This window comes from Phyllobates terribilis, unplaced genomic scaffold (genome assembly GCF_046119375.1).
Source record: "Phyllobates terribilis strain yellow unplaced genomic scaffold, ASM4611937v1 Scaffold_1__5_contigs__length_1240528914, whole genome shotgun sequence".
Lineage (NCBI taxonomy): Eukaryota > Metazoa > Chordata > Amphibia > Anura > Dendrobatidae > Phyllobates > Phyllobates terribilis.
Genome location: NW_027362761.1, coordinates 983,673,373 through 983,694,238, shown reverse-complemented (window position 1 = coordinate 983,694,238; position 20,866 = coordinate 983,673,373). Strand labels below are relative to the sequence as shown.

At 47.2% G+C, this 20,866-nt stretch overlaps 1 protein-coding gene across 17 annotated transcripts in view; it reads left to right on the top strand.

The window, feature by feature from the left end:
• Window positions 1-20,866, top strand: part of TENM3 (teneurin transmembrane protein 3) — a 1,704,102-nt gene that overhangs the window by 1,430,490 nt on the left and 252,746 nt on the right. For all 17 annotated transcript variants that reach the window (XM_073643373.1, XM_073643362.1, XM_073643479.1 and 14 more), the window contains one exon: window positions 9,140-9,354. In XM_073643373.1, the coding sequence (XP_073499474.1) occupies window positions 9,140-9,354 (215 nt within the window). The remainder of the gene's footprint in view (window positions 1-9,139; window positions 9,355-20,866) is intronic.

Sequence of the window (20,866 nt, the reverse complement as noted above, 5' to 3'; positions counted from 1 at the left end):
ACTTTCCATTGACGTAATTTAGGTCAATACTGTAAGCATCCATACCAAGGAGCAAATATATGCAAATTAGCTCACTATAGAAAAGAGACTTTTTTTCAAGTACCACTTTGGAGAAATATTTACCCTACAGTTACTGTTTGATCCTTGAAAGGGTTTGTCCACTACTGAATGATCCTTGAAAGGGGTTGTCCACTACTGGATGATCCTTGAAAGTGGTTGTCCACTACTAATCCCTTTTCAATGTACTCTATGTTCTGATTAAGATAAAAAAGATACACTTACCTACTGAGTCAGTGCTGCTCCACAGCTCTTAACCCTGTGCCCCCAGCAATTTTGTGACACTGTTTGTGACCTGAACACTGCAGCCTATCATCAACTGCTGATGGGCTGCAAACAATGTCACAAGATTACAGGGGGACACATGGCACAGAGGAGGAAGGACACTGATCCAGGAAGTAAGTGTATTCCTTTTTTGTTTTAATCAGCACTTTGGATACATTGAAAAGGGGTGGACCAGTAACGGAAACGCCTTTTAAGAAATTTTACAACATAATCAGAGATGAATACAAAGCCTGAAAGTAAACTACAGAAGTTTTAGGGTGCTTACCTCTCATCAGTAAAGAGCATATTTCTGGTTTAATGAGTTCTTCATTGATGATGGGCAACCCCCCCCCCTGAAATAGGCTGTGTATAGATGACTTTCTGGCTTAGCATTTATCCCTTGCTTCAAGGCTCTTTAAAGGGTTCCATATTGACATATCGGATAGCTACCTGTCCTAGGTGGTACTTGCAATATAGTTTCTTTCATTTTGGGAAAGAGCTACTTTCCATACTTTTCTCCCATAGAGCAATAAGACTCCATACCCAGCTGGTCTCTTTAAGGAGAACCAATTCTCCCCCAAAAAGCAAGTGCTATGTACTATGAAGATGGCACTGTATCTGAACTAAAGTTTCATAATTTGTTTCCTGTCTTTTGCATACAAAGGGTTAACCCGCTTGTATCGCCCTCTGCAAAGTTGATATAATATTGTATCACTTAAAAGAATATCGATTCATTTCCTTTTACCAGGTCTCCAGTTTCATGCAGGTTGCTGCGTACGACAGTATCTCAGCCGTGTGAAGCTATGTCGTGTGGTTATTTGCACACAAACATGTAATATGTTACCTGAAATCATTCCGTAGCACTCGTGTTACATCCAAGGTTATGTCACGGGGTGATGGCACGCTATTGATTGGCTATATATATTTCACCTTGCTGGTGACTTACTGATTATAGAGACACATTTTGTAGTCTGCTCTCCTCCAAAGCGAGCGACTTTCCTTAATGGTTTCCTCTGCACATTAGCAGTGGATGTACCTGGCCAAATTATTCTGCATAAATGTGGCATATGTGTCAGTGTTTGAACAAGTGATGATAGCCGCAGACATGAACTCTCTGCTCACAATCTGCTATTACAAGCATTGAATTAAATCAGCAGACCGTTATGTGGCATACCCCACAGTATGACACCTGAATTCTAAGTAGAATTTTATATTCCACTAAGAGTAATATAGACGAATGTACATTAATTACAGAGTGGAAATGCCTGGGCTTCATGAGAAAATTCCACATCTTGGGGGTGGCCTCTCAGGCACTGGAGTCCTGATGCCACTTCTAACTCTGCATCTTCTAATGCAGAGGTCCCCAACCTTTCTTACCTTGAGAGCCACATTCAGTTCTGAGAGAGGATTGCGAACCACATCCAGAGTCACCCTTTTCCCCGAATTGTGACATCCTGCTCATTCTCCGTCACAGTAGTGTCACCCAGGCCAGAACTACCATTACTGAGATAATGACAGCTAAAGGAGGCATTAGTTACACCAGGGGTTCCCACCTTAACCCCAATCGGTATTCTCGCAGAGCACTCCCACCACATTATCACATCCATCTTCAACCGTCTCAGCTGCCGGATATCCTATCTCCAGCTTACAAAACTCAATTTATTGCTCCATCCTCAAGGCCAGTATATGTTCATCCATGTCTGATATTTGGCACAGAACTACTCTGAAAAGTCACAATCAGGAAACCTTCTTTTAAAGGCAATCTGCCAGTAGGATGAACACTCCTGAGCCATCTGTATGGCCATGTAGGTCATAGAAAGTTGAATCAGTTCATTACTTGATATCTGCCATCCGATGTTTTATTCCAGAGTAATCCACATGTTTCCGAATATGTAAGAGAGCTTTTAAGATCTATGGGGCGGACACTGATCTCCCCGAGACTCTGCCTCCAGGGATTATTTTAAACGAAAGAGGGAGTTACCAGCAGGGCTGTGGAGTCGTGGAGTCGGTGTCCATTTTGGTGGAGTCAGTATAAAATGGACCAACTCTGACTACTGAAATATATAATAAATTGATACAGTAATTCAATGCAGGATGTGCGGTAAATGTTTTGATAAGAAATTGGGAAGGTTATAAAATGTCCTCTAAATGTTTGTTCTGTTCCTCATCTAAGGATCTTGGCTTTTAGTTGAGTTGAACCTATGCTGCACTTTATGTATATGCTCAGTAGTCAGGCAGTGCTGTGGAGTCGGAAGTCAGGGAAATTGAGGAGTTGGAGTCGGTAGTTTGGCTTACCGACTCCACAGCCCTAGTTACCAGTGTGAGACATGTAGAATGGGAGAGCAGACTGTCAGTCATTACATGTCTCACACTGGTAACTTTCCCTTTCATTTAAAATAATCCATGGAGGCAGGTTCTCCTAGATCAGTGTCTGGCCCATAGATCTTAACAGCTCTTTTACATATTAAGAAAAATGTGGATTTCTCTGGAACAAGACATCGGATAGCAGATATCAAGGTATCATTTTATTCAACTTTTTATGACCTGCATGTCCATATAGATGGCTTAGTAGGGACGATCCTACTGACAGATTCCCTGTAACTGCTTGCTAAACCTGGTGCTAATGCACCAAGCTGGCACACAGCTGCGAGTCACACATTATACGTCTGTGAGACACATTTGGCTCCCGAACCACAGTTTAGAGACCCCTGCTTTAAAGCAATGCCCTAGGATACTCAATAGATACCAGTGTAGCAGATATTATAGCCTTCCTATAGTCAATGCCAGCCTTTCAACATTAGGCTTTAGGTTACCCTTTTTGTATGGAGGAAGCGTATGTAAAAATTGAATTGTCAATGTGGCCTGTCAGAAGTTTATAGTTGCACAGTTGCCATCATATATGTCATAAGAAAACATAGACAGCAACGAGTCCTTGGGTAAAAGTGTTATATGGGCCCTTTGCCCTCAAATATGTCTTGGTAGAGCACATGGAATTTGTAAGCTTTGACGTTCAATAGCTCAGTGACTCATGAGGTTGATTTAAGGGTAGCACTGGGCCCTTTTATTTTTAGGGTCCCTTTACCTGTTGCATGTATGATATGTCTACCCCTCTTTTAGAATTATAGTCCTTTCTGACTCCAGGCGTCAAATTCAATAAAGCTTTAAGTATGTGATCAGACTCTTATGTATACTTGGAAAATACAAATGATAAGTAGAGCTAGACAGAAGAGTTCTTACATAGAGCACATAGTATGGTCCATGGTTTACGTGCACTATACCAGATACTAACCAACAGAAAAGTAATAGTTTATTTTCATTGTTTAACATATTTAGATCCTGGTGCCCTATTAAGTGTTTTTTCATCAAAATAAAGATAGTAAAAAAAAACTTTCATATCACTTGCTTTTGATTTTATTTTCTAGGATCATTAAATGGTTATTCTAGATTTTCTCGCGACAGTAGAAAATATTAAATTATTAGTTTTTTATGTCCACATGAAGAGACCACCATGGTTCTATCAATTTATTAATTGTTTTCTTTCAATATGATGATCCTTAAGCTCGGTGTATAATATCACAATTCAATGAACTTTCCACAATCTGTGAGATACGGCTTCTAATGCGCACAGCGGAATTAATCTACGCTTCTTTTTACACACAATGATCTGACTATTCAAGGAATCTGTCACCACATTTAACCTCTCTAAACTATTAATATGGGCATGCAGATTATAGACTGCTGAGGAGAGTGATACCTGTATGTCTCATATCAGATGCCTTGCTGATAAATCATCTGTTATCACTTTATATAAATGACCTCTTCCAGGCTCTGGGGAGGACGCTGCTTAGAAGATAACTCTGCCTCCAGGGATTATTGTACATGAAGTGGAGTTACCAGTGTGAGACAAGTAACTAACACAGAACAGGAGAAATGAAATTTGTCTTCTTGCAAACACATTTTTTGCTTCTCTCTGAGCTCTGCTGTATTGCAACAATATTGCAACCCTGTCTGCCTGTGAGCTGGAGGATGAAGATATGTCAGGTATAATCACACAGAGCTCTGCAGTGAGAGGAGTCAGCAGATGTGTCAGGTATAATCACACACAGCTCTGCAGTGAGAGGAGTCAGCAGATGTGTCAGGTATAATCACACACAGCTCTGCAGTGAGAGGAACCTGCAGCAGTGTCAGGTATAATCACACACAGCTCTGCAGTGAGAGGAGTCAGCAGATGTGTCAGGTATAATCACACACAGCTCTGCAGTGAGAGGAGTCAGCAGATGTGTCAGGTATAATCACACACAGCTCTGCAGTGAGAGGAACCTGCAGAAGTGTCAGGTATAATCACACACAGCTCTGCAGTGAGAGGAGCCTGCAGATGTGTCAGGTATAATCACACACAGCTCTGCAGTGAGAGGAACCTGCAGATGTGTCTGGTATAATCACACACAGATCTGCAGTGAGAGGAGCCTGAAGATGTGTCAGGTATAATCACACATATCTCTGCAGTGAGAGGAACCTGCAGATGTGTCAGGTATAATCACACACCTCTCTGCAGTGAGAGGAGCCTGCAGATGTGTCAGGTATAATCACAAACAGCTCTGCAGTGAGAGGAGACTGCAGATGTATCAGGTATAATCACACACAGCTCTGCAGTGAGAGGAACCTGCAGATGTATCAGGTATAATCACACAGAGCTCTGCAGTGAGAGGAACCTGCAGATGTATCAAGTATAATCACACAAAGCTCTGCAGTGAGAGGAACCTGCAGATGTGTCAGGTATAATCACAGACAGCGCTTCAGTGAGAGGAGCCTGCAGATGTGTCAGGTATAATCACACACAGCTCTGCAGTGAGAGGAACCTGCAGATGTATCAGGTATAATCACACACAGCTCTGCAGTGAGAGGAACCTGCAGATGTGTCAGGTATAATCACACACCTCTCTGCAGTGAGAGGAACCTGCAGATGTGTCAGGTATAATCACAGACAGCGCTTCAGTGAGAGGAGCCTGCAGATGTATCAGGTATAATCACACACAGCTCTGCAGTGAGAGGAACCTGCAGATGTATCAGGTATAATCACACACAGCTCTGCAGTGAGAGGAACCTGCAGATGTGTCAGGTATAATCACAGACAGCGCTTCAGTGAGACGAGCCTGCAGATTTGTCCGGTATAATCACACATACAGTACAGACCAAAAGTTTGGACACACCTTCTCATTTAAAGATTTTTCTGTATTTTCATGACTCTGAAATTTGTACATTCACACGGAAGGCATCTATAAATTAACACATGTGGAATTATATACTTAACAAAAAAGTGTGAAACAACTGAAAATATGTCTTATATTCTAGGTTCTTCAAAGTAGCCACCTTTTGCTTTGATGACTGCTTTGCACACTCTTGGAATTCTCTTGATGAGCTTCAAGAGGTAGTCACCGGAAATGGTCTTCCAATAATTTGAAGGAGTTCCCAGAGATGCTTAGCACTTGTTGGCCCTTTTGCCTTCACTCTGCAGTCCAGCTCACCCCAAACCATCTCGATTGGGTTCAGGTCTGGTGACTGTGGAGGCCAGGTCATCTGGCGTAGCACCCCATCACTCTCCTTCTTGGTCAAATAGCCCTTACACAGCCTGGAGGTGTGTTTGGGGTCATTGTCCTGTTGAAAAATAAATGATGGTCCAACTAAATGCAAACCGGATGGAATAGCATGCCGCTGCAAGATGCTGTGGTAACCATGCTGGTTCAGTATACCTTCAGTTTTGAATAAATCCCCAACAGTGTCACCAGCAAAGCACCCCCACACCATCACACCTCTTCCTCCATGCTTCACGGTGGGAACCAGGCATGTAGAGTCCATCCGTTCACCTTTTCTGCGTCGCACAAAGACACGGTGGTTGGAACCAAAGATCTCAAATTTGGACTCATCAGACCAAAGCACAGATTTCCACTGGTCTAATGTTCATTCCTTGTGTTCTTTTAGCCCAAACAAGTCTCTTCTGCTTGTTGCCTGTCCTTAGCAGTGGTTTCCTAGCAGCTATTTTACCATGAAGGCCTGCTGCACCAAGTCTCCTCTTAACATTTGTTGTAGAGATGTGTCTGCTGCTAGAACTCTGTGTGGCATTGACCTGGTCTCTAATCTGAGCTGCTGTTAACCTGCGATTTCTGAGGCTGGTGACTCAGATAAACTTATCCTCAGAAGCAGAGGTGACTCTTGGTCTTCCTTTCCTGGGGCGGTCCTCATGTGAGCCAGTTTCTTTGTAGCGTTTGATGGTTTTTGCAACTGCACTTGGGGACACTTTCAAAGTTTCCCAATTTTTCGGACTGACTAACCTTCATTTCTTAAAGTAATGATGGCCACTCGTTTTTCTTTACTTAGCTGCTTTTTTCTTGCCATAATACAAATTCTAACAGTCTATTCAGTAGGACTATCAGCTGTGTATCCACCAGACTTCTGCACAACACAACTGATGGTCCCAACCCCATTTATAAGGCAAGAAATCCCACTTATTAAACCTGACAGGGCACACCTGTGAAGTGAAAACCATTTCCGGTGACTACCTCTTGAAGCTCATCAAGAGAATGCCAAGAGTGTGGAAAGCAGTCATCAAAGCTAAAGGTGGCTACTTTGAAGAACCTAGAATATAAGACATATATTCAGTTGTTTCACACTTTTTTGTTAAGTATATAATTCCACATGTGTTAATTCATAGTTTTGATGCCTTCAGTGTGAATGTACAATTTTCATAGTCATGAAAATACATAAAAATCTTTAAATGAGAAGGTGTGTCCAAACTTTTGGTCTGTACTGTAGGTCTGCAGTGAGAGGAGCCTGCAGATGTGTCAGGTATAATCACACACAGCTCTGCAGTGAGAGGAGCCTACAGATGTGTCCGGTATAATCACACATAGGTCTGCAGTGAGAGGAGCCTGCAGATGTGTCAGGTATAATCACACACAGCTCTGCACTGAGAGGAACTTGCAGATGTGTCAGGTATAATCACACACTGCTCTGCAGTGATAGGAACCTGCAGATGTGTCAGGTATAATCACACACAGCTCTGCAGTGAGATCAGGAGAGCAGAGAGTGGCCATTACACATCACACTGGTAACTTCCCCTTCATGTAAACTAAGTTCTGGAGGCTGAGTTATTTTCTAGACAGCGTCCTCCCCAGAGCCTGGAAGAGGTCATCCATATAAAGTGATAACAGAAGATTTATCCACAACAAGGCATATGATATGAGACATACAGGGATCACTCTCCTCAGCAGTCTATAACCTGTATGCCCATATTAATAGTTTAGATAGGTCAAATGTGGTGACAAATTCCCTTTAAAGGGAAAAGCTGTTCTATAAAACAGTGTGAGTAACCTATGCAGAGATGAACATAAGGTGGCATAGTTTTTCCTACAATATGCTATGATTTGCTAAGTAATTGATTTGCTTAATAATTCATGAAAGACACATTGCATTATAGTTTAGTCCCGCAGCCTTAAAGGGAACCTGTCACCATAAAAGTGCCGTCCAATCTGCAGCCAGCATGATATAGAGCAAGAGAAGATAAGTAGATTGATATATAGTTTTGTGAGAAAAGAATCAAGGTTCAGTATAACCTGTGTTTTCATCATTTAATCTTTTGCAGTTTCTGGGATTTTGGGTCCAGCAGGTGGTCCTATCAGTGACTGACAGCTTTCTTTGTATAAGAGTGCATACAGATATAGCTTTCAGTTACTTATAGGACCGCCCACTGAGCACAAAATACCAGAAACCACAGAAGATTAAATCATGAAAACACGGGTTATACTGGATATTTTTTTGCAAAACTGAATATCAATCTGCTCAGCACCTCCTGCTGTATAACATGGGGCCTGCAGATTGGACTTAATTTTCCAGGGGACAGGTTCCCTTTAAAGGGAGTGATCAGGGGGAGGAAGGGACACCTGAAATGTTCCACTCCCACGCAGATAAACCCACTGACCATCTAATATCAGTGAGGGCCTCCTGACTTCCACCTAACAGAGGATGTGGGGAGAGGAGGATCAGGTCATTTGAGTTATAATGCCACATGGCAAAGGCTTATTCTCCTCTTCCCATACAAAACTTACTCAGCCCATAGAGGGTGTGGACCTCTGTATATTTTTTTCTGTTTTCCTTATATGGATGAAATGACTAACTTAAAAAGGGGGACACGCCGATGTTTGTACAGAGCACAAGAAACTACAGCAAAACCAAAGATATGAGCTGGAGCACAAGTTGGTATATGTGCAATGTGTAGGAGCACGTTCACACTGTGGTCATTTCACAGACACGGGGGTGTAGCTCCCTTTTTCGAGCTAGGCATTTCAGCTGAACAGCTGGGCCTGGGTCCTGCTCTGCCCCATCTATATTGAGGTCAGCTGACACAAGATGAGGTTTTAATACTCGATATACGACCATCCCGACTGGGTACACCATGTCGCAGTGGGATGGCCTTTATGCTTTTTTAATCAAAATAGTGTTACAGTGACTAAGTACCCTTTGTTATTTACATGCACTATTACTATTTATTTACTACAGGGTATTTGTTCATTTTATTTTTTTTTCTTGGGTTTTTTGCTATTTTCATCAGATTCCTACTATATTTGCTGGTCAATGGCATTTCTGGAGGTGACCTTTTACTTTAAGTCTTGCGTTCTGCAATGAAATACTGACTATATCTCTTTCCATAAAAGTGCCAGCAGCAGGTTGTACCATATTGTACTCAGATATAAGACCAAACGTCCCTTGTGCTAAATCTGGCAAGTGGCAAGTGTCCATAATGAGAAATCTTTCTTTCTTTTAGGGAAATCTGGTGGCCTTGGACAGGAAAACAATACAATTGACACCGGAGAGCTAGACGTTGGTCGGAGAGCGGTTCAAGAGATTCCTCCTGGAGTATTTTGGAGATCACAACTTTCCATTGATCAACCACAATTCCTAAAGTTTAATATTACCCTTCAGAAAGATGCACTCATTGGAGTATATGGGAGGAAAGGATTACCTCCATCACACACTCAGGTAATGCCGACATTTTCATGTCTTAATCACGTCCCTGAAGACACCGCATGCTGCCCCACCTAGTACATGTGTGATAGATAGGGAACACGCCAAGCTGACAGTATTACAGTCTGTGCTGTGGAATGATAGGATGCCACCTCAGCTAAGACAAGTTTATTTATATACTGCATGTGAATTAAAATGGAGGCTTAGGGCTGGTAAACAGGCGCCATCTGTACTACTAGCGAGGAGTTCTAGCACAGAGAGGGTTTCTTTGCAGATTTTCTCCCAGTACTGAGTATTGTAAGGTAGCGCTATTCATCATGTTGAGGGGCACTCACTTCACCGCGTCAATTAAAGCACACATGCAACGTTTTCCGGTAATCTACAGTCCAGCAGTTTATTAAACATCATAAACTGCCTGTAACATAGTCCATCTCAGTAGCTCGCAGGCATGTCACATATGTAATATCCTAGAGCCTTTTCAGTGGCAGCTATGCCCGCTTGGCTCCAGATATAGCCTTCAGCAAGGTACAACATCAATGTCCATATCAAGCAGCGTTTTTACCTTTGCCGGGTCCAGCGGCTTCCATCAGCTCTGTTCTGCCAAGACTGTGGCTTAAGGCTCACCAGGTGTGGCCTCCAGGCCTCGTGCCTTCCAGGGCTAATGGTGTCCCAGACACTCGGACCAGGCCATGTGCTTTCCAAGGCTAATGGTGTCCCAGACACAGGGATCAGGCCTCTTGCTTCTCCAGGCTAATGGTGTCCCAGACACAGGGATCAGGCCTCTTGCTTCTCCAGGCTAATGGTGTCCCAGACACAGGGATCAGGCCTCTTGCTTCTCCAGGCTAATGGTGTCCCAGACACAGGGACCAGGCCTCTTGCCTTCCACCCTGTTTCAAAACCACCAGGATGTATATATCCTTCTGTGCGCACAGGACCTGTGATGATGTCACAGTCATGTGATCAGTCAACTGAAGGGGAGGTACGTGGTCTGCCAGAACACACCCCCTGGACATTTTCATAATGCAGCAAGCCGCTGCATTACAGTATATATAACTGTATCCGTGCCTGTTGTGATTTCTCTATGTGTGTACTGTCTCAAAAGGAAAGAGAAATAAGTGTAATTCTTGGGTGTGCACAAAAACTTTATATTATTTAGAGAATGATGTCACAGCTACTGATGATGTTACTATCCCATTGGATGACATCACTAACAGGCTAAAAACTGATTTATGAAAGCATATATCACATTCAGAGGAAAGCAATAGGGAGTTTAAAAGGGATCCGTCCCCATATGTCACAATTCAAAACACATATTTTACTAAATAGATCTTAGACCTGATGAAGTTGATATACTTACTTTGGTAATCCATGTCAGAATGGCTGTATAGTTCTTTTTGAAAGATTTCCTTCTAGATGTTAACATGAGCATTTTAGTACTCATCAAATACACATTATACAGTCATTCTGACATGAAATTCCAAGGTAAGTACACAAACCTCATCAGATTTAAGACATCTGTTTTATTATGTGCACAGTTTGTATTATGAAAATTGGTGACAGATCCACTTTAAAGGGGTTGTCCAGGACTGAATATAGGTTACATGTATAAAATCAGTGGGGGTCCTACACCCAGCACCCCCATCGATCAGCTGAAAATTGGTAAGCGAACAAAACTAAGTGATGTACTGGGCTGATGTGTTTCACCCCATAAATCTTAGTTCCGTCTGCTGCCGGAGTAAATTTCAGATTTCAGCTAATCGACAGGGGTGCTGGGAGTTGGACCCCAACCAATTTCACATTGATACCCTATTCTGCAGATAGGTCATTAATAGATCAGTCCTTGACAACGCTCTTATGTCTCCACTGTCAGGTGTGACGTATATTATATTACAATCCTGCCCTTGTCTCCAAAGCAGAGTTTCCACCTAAATATCTCTCTAGTCGGCTGACGTGGTCATTTCTGATGTACATGTGCTCTTATGTGAAATGTAGTGACAAATATACATCGCTCTCCCCAGAACTGTGTCCACTTAATATTAAAATATTGATGAAGCGACCAATCCTCAGTATTCTGAATGAGACATTATCATCTTGTGATGGACATTGAAATATTATCGTGGAACGTAGGTTATATATGGAGTTGTCATTTAGCAAAGATGGGAGATACTGATAATTGGGATTAGATGATATTTTCCCCTGACAGTAGCAGTGTGTGAATTGTATATTTCACTCGTAGTAGAAAGTTAATATCTGTGCATGCTTACTGATATTCTGTTGTGCTAGCATTTGTCACTTTTCTGTATTTGACAAATGAAAATAATGCTGTTGTATAGCAGCAGAGAATGGAGGGGATTGTCTATGTATGGACCTTGTCTTACATTGCGGCACACACCGGTGAGCTTAGCTGCCTAAAACCATGTTCCCACAGAGCGTAAATGCTGCATTTTTTTCTTTGTTGCATATTTTTGTATAGTAAATCTGATTTTAACAGTTCTAGCAACGTGGATATGATTTCATAAAAACTCTTACCCAGTGTGTCAGCTTATCCTGGACACTGCAATTTTATCAGAAAGCAAGCAAACCTGCATTGATTCCATTATGTAATATGGGAAAGTTAAAGGTGTGATCCGAAATACAAATTCATTTTCTTCCTAAATGCCTATCTATTTAATGCCGTAACGGTAACTGCTTTTTTTTTTTTTTACAACTTCTCAGTGCATGCTGGGATACTAAAGCAAAGCATCATCAGGGGGCATCACTGCTGCAGCCCCTGCCCTCTTCCTGAAACAAAGCATTATTGGTGACCTTCCTTTCAGCGGCTGGGCTAATTCCTGCTCTGTCACTGTATGATGTGCACAATGACAGTGCGCTCTATTCCTAGTGCAGATCAGTAGTAACAAACCAGCAACAGAACGCACTGTCAGTGCGCATTGTAAGACAAATACCTAGCTTGCTGAAACCAGCGCCACCCACACACGTGACATTTCTTGCATGGGCGACACTTGTCATTGCATGCTGGTATTCTCCTTCTGTTGCCAGTGAAAGAGCGCACTGTCATTGTGCACATCACACAGTGACTTAGCAGGGACTAGCTCAGCCCCTGAAACGAATGTGAACGATGATGCTTCGTTTCCTTTAGGGGATAGGGGCTGCCACAGTGACCACAGCCCCTGCCCCTTGATGATGCTTTGTATCAGTATCCCAACATGCACTGGCATTCTCAAACAAAGTGTCATCAAGAAGGAAGTTGTGAGAAAAAAAGAGAAGCAGTCCGGGCAGGGAAGGCAAGGAAGGATAGGGAATTTTTCATTAAAGTGTATTAGAAAATAGATTAGATTATGGCATTAAATAGATAAACATTTAGGATGAAAGCTAATTTGAATTTTGGACCACCCCTTTAAAGAGAACCTCTCACCTCTCCTAACGTGTGTTTTAATATTCGCCGTAATATAGCAACAATGGCACTTCTTTTCTTAGAATTTTGCACTCTTCCATTCCTCTGTTACTCCTCCTGGAAATTTATGAATACACTTCCAATGGGTGTTACAAGTTGAAGGTGTGTCCATACACAATCTAATACCGTCAGAACTGATTGGACAGTGACAGTGTAAATACACACCCCCAACGGATAACAATTAGATGTTAATGTATTTAGACATTTCAGGGAGGAATTGTGACACCCCAGGGGTCTGGTTGCCACAGTGATAGAGATATTATGTCTGAGAGCAGGTGGGAGGTCCTTTGGTCAGGGATCCTGTGCATGCCACACCTCCTGCCCAGTCTTGGGAGGGGAAGAACTTCCCCTGTATAAACCCGGGGCTGAGGCAGGGTGAGTCAGACAAGGAGAGTGGAGAAGAGAAGCAGCATAGGAAACAGCAGAGTTACAAGGAGTCAGGGGCTGGCAGCTACAGAGCTCGCCCTGACTAAGAAGATTCTTTACCGGACCCGGAGTCCGAGGCTGTGGGGACTAACTCCTACCCAGCAGCAGAATCCGTCGGGCAGGGGATTTCAGGTCCTCTGGCCCAGAAGCCCGAAGGCACGGTCACACGCGTGGGACCAGCACTGCCATCGTGGAGCGGAAGCCACTAGAAGGCCCCGAGTCACCGGCCATACGGGTGAGCACCACACGGTACACTCAGGGACGTGGGCTACTTACATCAGCTTCTAGCAAGGTAGCCAGAAGAGTACAGTCAGTTTGGGAGGCCTACAACTACGCCTGGCCAGGGGAGATCCCATCTGCTCAAAGACTGACCAGGCCCCGTTTGCTAGCAAGTACTCCGGGAGGGTCTGTCGTTGTTACCAGTAAAGACCCTGAACTACACCGTACCGTCTCTGAGTGGTTCCTGCTACCCCCATCATCCACGTCGGCTGCCCTGAGGCCATACCCCTCCCGTTGGGGGTTATACTATCACGCTGCACAATCCTACCACCGGCCTCAGCGGTCTGCCCTGCAGCAGCAGCTTCCCGGCTGCACTCAATGGGTGGCGTAGTCATCAACTATTTACTACTAATAGACTGCCGTCTAGTTTGACTCCCTGGGCACGGACCGGGTCACCGCCACGAGATTGCAACCCTCCACGGATCCGGCTCCGGGTAAGCTCCCGCGTGCGCACCGCAGCGCGACACAGGCCCAGGGGCGCGTCAACTTTGGCGTAGTCGGCAGGATTTCGTGCCCGCAACCACCGGGTACTGCGTGCCTGAAAAGCAAAGACTGTTCAAACTTACCAGTGGTGAAGGTTTCCCGCCATCTTCTACCTTCTTCCCGCCATCCGGGAAGTTTTCCCGCCATCCGGCGCCATCTTCGACCTTCTTCCCGCCATCCGTGGAGTTTTCCCGCCATTGGACGCCATCTTGAGGACGCCGCGCGGGAAGAAGAGGGGCGTGGACTCCGAAAGCGCGCGAGAACTGAAGCCCCGCCTCACGTCCGGACGTTGCGTAAGGTCCTGGAAGGAGCCCAGCAGACGCCGACGTCACAGGAGCGCGACGGAAGGTCCTCAACCCTGACGATCCACTGCGGAGCCGCGGCCTACGGAAGAGGATCATCGCAAGGTAGGCCACGGTCCACTAGGGGGGAGGAAGATGTCGGATACGGAGGAGAGCTTCACTGCCTCAACCCCCGCCAGCGCTACCGCTGCTGCAGTTATGCCCTTCACCATGCCCTATATCCCGGGAGCAGCTTGGCTACCCCAGTACTCAGGGGAGTCACATACCCTGCATGACTTTAGAGAAAAGCTGGATAGCCTCTTCCAGGTGTACCCCCTCACAGAAGAGCAAAAAGTGAGCATCCTGGTGGCCCAACTAACCGGGGCAGCCAAAAGGGAAGTAAAATCCTGGCCACCTGGGAGGAAGACTGTCGCAGGGATACTAACCCGGCTGAAGGACACCTTTGATACCCGCACCTCAGCCGAGATTAAGCTTAGATTCTACGGGTGCAAGCAGCGAGCGCATGAGAGTATAAGGGACTATGCACTAAACCTACAAGAGGCCCTGAGGGCCATAAAGCAGACCGACCCTGATGGGGTGGGAAACGAGGACAGGCTGTTGACTGAACAATTTATAGAGGGTTTATATTGCAATGCCCACCGAACCCAGTTGCGGGCAATGGCCTTACAGGATCCCCATCTGGACTTTGCACAGTTCAAGGACAGAGCCATCCGGGTGCTCCGAGAACCGGCACCAGGTGGCGTTGTGACCCACAGACGCCCCACTACCACTTACTACCAGGAAGCGGCGCCCTTGTCAGCAGGGCCTGTGGGAGCTGATGCGCAGGCTTTGGACAATGACCCGGCTCCAGACCTACACCATCAGGTCCAAGAGCTAGTTAAGAGCGTTGCTGCGCTAACCCGAACCGTGCAGTCTTTACAGGTTTCCACCCCAGGGAAGATCCAGCTGGCATCCGGACCGGAGGACATCCCGTGGCGTCGACCAAGGAGGACCCCACCGGCCAGAGGAAGACCCAGTGACCGATACAGCGAGGACGGACGACCCATCTGCCGCCGCTGCAATCAACCCGGACATATGGAAAGGTACTGTTCTTTAAACGGGCACAACCTGGGGTAGAGGGCCAACCCCCAGGAAAAAGATCACCAGGCCCATCGAACTGGCGCGACAGATATGTGGGAGGACGTCCAGTCTTGCCTGTGGTACTGGATGGCATTCCCATGAGTGCCCTACTGGATACCGGGTCACAGGTCACCACCATCCCGTACGTGCTCTTCAAGCAGTACTGGAATGACTCGGATATTACCCACTACCCTGACGACGACTTGAGTATCATCGCCAGCAATGGCCAGCCCGTGCCACAGATCGGATTTAAGGAGGTGGCCCTCAAAATCGGTAGAGTCGAACTGGCCGCACAGGGACTGATCATTGTAGATATTGATAAACATGAGAGTCACCCAAAAATAACTCTAGGAACTAACGTAATTGAAAATTGTCTTGCAGAGGTGATTTTCCTTTTACAGCAGGTTGCCAAGAACGCCAGCTCCGGCGAGCAGCGGGTGCTCCAGAAAGAGATCCGGGCACTGATGCAACGGCAACAAGTGGAACTCTCCGGCGGTGAGATTGGTAGCGTAAGAATGTGTGACCCTTTTCCTATTGCCATGCCCCCAAAAAGTGAAATGATGATTTGGTGCCGGGCAGCTATTGGTCTGAGAGGAAGAGATTACCAGGCAATGGTAGAACCAGTTTACTCAGACAGTAGGCCCACCATTTTGACAGCACGGGGGGTGGTCAATGTACGCCATGGGAGGGTGCCCATTCGCATAATAAATATCGGGGAGAGGGAAGTGTACCTGCCCCGGTATGCCACGCTAGCCAAATTATATACCACTAATCAAAATTCTATACAATCTGTGGAACCCTTACCTCCATCTCACCCGGAGGAAGGTAACGGCTCTAAGAAAGACATGGAGGACTGGTGTCAGCAACTACATTTGGGTACTGATTCCACTCCCTCACATCAGAAACAAGGAGTCTATCGGGTGGTTCAAGAGTATGAGAGAGTGTTTAGTAAACACCCGTTAGACTTCGGGCGAGTCAAGGGGGTAGAACACCGCATCCCCACGGGAGATCATCCTCCCATAAAAGAGAGGTATCGACCCGTACCCCCTGCACATTACCAACACGCCAAGGGGATGCTTAGAGACATGAAGGAGGCTGGGGTAATCCGGGATAGCTGTAGCCCCTGGGCAGCCCCACTAGTTTTAGTCAAAAAGAAAGACAACACCATGAGGATGTGTGTAGATTACCGGAAAATCAACCGTATCACACACAAGGATGCGTACCCCTTACCAAGGATAGAGGAGTCATTGGCTGCTTTAAGATCTGCTAACTTCTTCTCTACCTTGGATCTCACTAGCGGGTACTGGCAGGTTCCTGTAGCAGAGGCGGACCGGGAGAAGACCGCATTCACCACCCCGATGGGACTTAGCGAGTTCACCTGCATGCCGTTCGGACTCTGCAACGCCCCAGGAACCTTCCAACGATTAATGGAGTGCTGTCTGGGCCACAGAAACTTCGAGACGGTCCTGTTGTACCTGGACGATGTCATCGTATACTCCAAAACTTATGAGGACCACCTGAAACACCTGGCGGAGGTGTTCGAAGCTCTGGCGAGTTACGGCCTAAAGGTGAAACCCTCCAAGTGTCACCTCCTGAAACCAAAGGTGCAATACCTGGGACACGTGGTGAGCGCTGACGGAGTGGCTCCCGACCCCGATAAGATCACCGCAATTAAGGGATGGCCAAGCCCCTCCAGCGTAAAAGAAGTGCGGCAGTTCCTAGGGTTGGTAGGCTACTACCGAAGGTTTATTCCCGGTTTCACCAAAAAGGCAGCGCCTATGCAGGACCTCCTGATAGGCCAGTCCCGGAAGGCCAAGAACCAGAAGCCGCCCTTCAAATGGGAAGAGCCAGAAGAAGAGTCCTTCCGCCAGCTGAAGATGGCCCTCACGGGGGATGAAATCTTGGCGTACCCAGACTATAGCCAGCCCTTCATCCTCTACACCGACGCCAGTAACATCGGGCTAGGAGCCGTACTATCCCAGATTCAGCAGGGGAGAGAACGAGTGATCTCCTATGCCAGCCGAAAACTGCGACCCACCGAAAGGAACCCCGAGAATTACAGCTCATTTAAGCTAGAGTTCCTGGCCGTGGTATGGGCAGTCACCGAGCGCTTTAGGCATTACCTCGCTTCTTCCCGGTTCACCGTATACACGGATAACAACCCGTTGATACACCTGGACACGGCAAGACTCGGTGCCCTGGAGCAGAGGTGGATGGCCCGTCTGTCCAACTACGAGTTCACAATCAAATACCGGGCAGGACGCTCCAATACTAACGCGGATGCCCTGTCCAGGATGCCCAACCTGCCGGACGAAGGAGAAGATCCGGAGGGACTGGAAGAAGTTGAACTCCCTGCGTTCCACCGTCATGGGACTATCCAGTATTCCCACCGGGTAAGGGGTAAACAGGCTGCTACGTTGAACCCCTTACCCCACTACAACTGGGCGGAAACGCAAGACAGCGACCCTGCCGTCCGACTGGTGAAGGAGATGCTGACTCGGCCGGAGGCTCGACTTGAACCAGACGCTCCGGAGGAAGCCAAACAACTATGGGCGGAGAAGAGTCGACTATTCCTTTACAAGGGGAAGTTGTGCCGCAGAATGGTCAACTCCCGGACGCATGAACTACTCTGGCAAGTAGTGGTGCCACGAAGAGACGCAGCCATGGTGATGGAGGCATACCACGACGGAGCTGGACACTTCGGGTGGAAAAAGCTGGAGTTCCTGCTGCGCGAGCGGTTCCACTGGGTAGGCATGAGGGGAACCATCGAGAAGTGGTGCAGAGACTGTGGCCCGTGCAATCTGAGAAGGAAGGACCGGGCCAGCCAGAAGACTCCCCTGCAATCCATCGTCACCCGGCAACCGTTGGAACTGGTAGCCTTGGATCATGTAAAACTGACCCCAAGCAGAAGTGGCTACGTCTACGCGTTAACCATCGTGGATCATTACTCCCGGTTGTTGGTTGTCGTCCCCGTCAAGGACTTAACGGCTCAAACAGCAGCTAGAGCCTTCCAGCAGCACTTCTGCCGCCCACACGGGTACCCGGACCAAGTGCTGACGGACCAGGGACCTGCCTTTGAAGCGGAGGTCTTCCAGGAATTCTGCAATCTGTATGGCTGCCGGAAGATAAGGACGACACCCTACCATCCGCAAACTAATGGACTTTGTGAAAAAATGAACCAGGTGGTAATGGATCTGCTAAAAACATTGCCCCTGGAAGAACGCAGTCTGTGGCCTGAGAAGTTGCCCGATCTGGTGGACCTATACAACCACATCCCGGTAGGTTCCACCAACTGTACCCCGGCTTACCTAATGAGGGCGAGACCTGGTAAGTTACCTGTTGACCTGGAAATGGGAGTCCTGACACCTGAGGACACTTCACCAGAAACAGACTGGGACACAGAGAGGCAGCAGCAGTACCGGAGAGTACAAGAGAGCGTGGAGCGAAGTCTCTGTCAGGCTAGGGAAAGACAAGAGAAGACTTACAACCAGTATGCTCCCGCTGTTCCCCTGGTACCCGGAGAGCAGGTCTTGAAGAGGAAAAGACGGCTCCACAAGTTGGATGACCAGTGGGAGGAGGACCCGTACACCGTACTGCCCTCAAGCCACGAGAACCCGAAGGTCTGTACCATCAGTAAAGACGGAGGGGAAACCACAGCCATTGTATCCCGGGACCACCTGAAGAAGTGTCCCGAACAACTGAGGAACCCTGAAGAGGAACAAGAAGACCATCGACCCGTGGAAGAAAGGGAAGATATGGTTAGTACCGTGCTCGGGGACTTCCCTCAGTCTTGGACTCAAGTCAATGGTGCAGTTGTGGTACCCGTACTCACCTTCCTCCAACCATCATCCCAAGAACCTACGGAGCAACGGGTAGAGCTGGAAGAACAGCCGGTCCAGGAGGCAGAAGACTCCACACAAGCAGAACAGGAGAATCAACCCTCTGCTTATAGTGAGCCTGCCGTACCCCTAGTGAGACAAAGAGCCGGTAGACAGCTGCCCAGTTTACCCTTGACAGTTCCTACACCCTGTAGTTCAGGGCCAGACAGTCAGCTCCGTAGGTCCACTCGGGCCACTAGAGGCCAGTTACCCGCACGCTGGAGAATTTGAAGTGTATAAATTGTTTTATTTATGTTTTTCTGTGTCTTGTTGCTTGTGTATAATTTTGTGTTTCTAGTTATTTTTAGGGATCCTTGGTGGATTTACCGGGAATCCTTGTATATAGTTGGAGCGTAACCCAGGATGGACTAGAGACTGTTAAGGACTCGGGGTAGGACAGACCCCTACCTGGTTACGTCTCCCTGTGTTGGTGAAATGGACACCTTTGCTTTTCTTCAAAGACTGCATCCGGTTGCGGACACGCCGTAACCATCTTATGTGTTTTTCTTATAGTATTGTTATTGTTATACTTTGTTATGTTTTTCTAAATGTGTTTAGTCCCGGAGTACTAAATTTCACTAGGGGGGAATGTGACACCCCAGGGGTCTGGTTGCCACAGTGATAGAGATATTATGTCTGAGAGCAGGTGGGAGGTCCTTTGGTCAGGGATCCTGTGCATGCCACACCTCCTGCCCAGTCTTGGGAGGGGAAGAACTTCCCCTGTATAAACCCGGGGCTGAGGCAGGGTGAGTCAGACAAGGAGAGTGGAGAAGAGAAGCAGCATAGGAAACAGCAGAGTTACAAGGAGTCAGGGGCTGGCAGCTACAGAGCTCGCCCTGACTAAGAAGATTCTTTACCGGACCCGGAGTCCGAGGCTGTGGGGACTAACTCCTACCCAGCAGCAGAATCCGTCGGGCAGGGGATTTCAGGTCCTCTGGCCCAGAAGCCCGAAGGCACGGTCACACGCGTGGGACCAGCACCGCCATCGTGGAGCGGAAGCCACTAGAAGGCCCCGAGTCACCGGCCATACGGGTGAGCACCACACGGTACACTCAGGGACGTGGGCTACTTACATCAGCTTCTAGCAAGGTAGCCAGACGAGTACAGTCAGTTTGGGAGGCCTACAACTACGCCTGGCCAGGGGAGATCCCATCTGCTCAAAGACTGACCAGGCCCCGTTTGCTAGCAAGTACTCCGGGAGGGTCTGTCGTTGTTACCAGTAAAGACCCTGAACTACACCGTACCGTCTCTGAGTGGTTCCTGCTACCCCCATCATCCACGTCGGCTGCCCTGAGGCCATACCCCTCCCGTTGGGGGTTATACTATCACGCTGCACAATCCTACCACCGGCCTCAGCGGTCTGCCCTGCAGCAGCAGCTTCCCGGCTGCACTCAACGGGTGGCGTAGTCATCAACTATTTACTACTAATAGACTGCCGTCTAGTTTGACTCCCTGGGCACGGACCGGGTCACCGCCACGAGATTGCAACCCTCCACGGATCCGGCTCCGGTTAAGCTCCCGCGTGCGCACCGCAGCGCGACACAGGCCCAGGGGCGCGTCAGAATAACAGAAGAACATTGCAATGC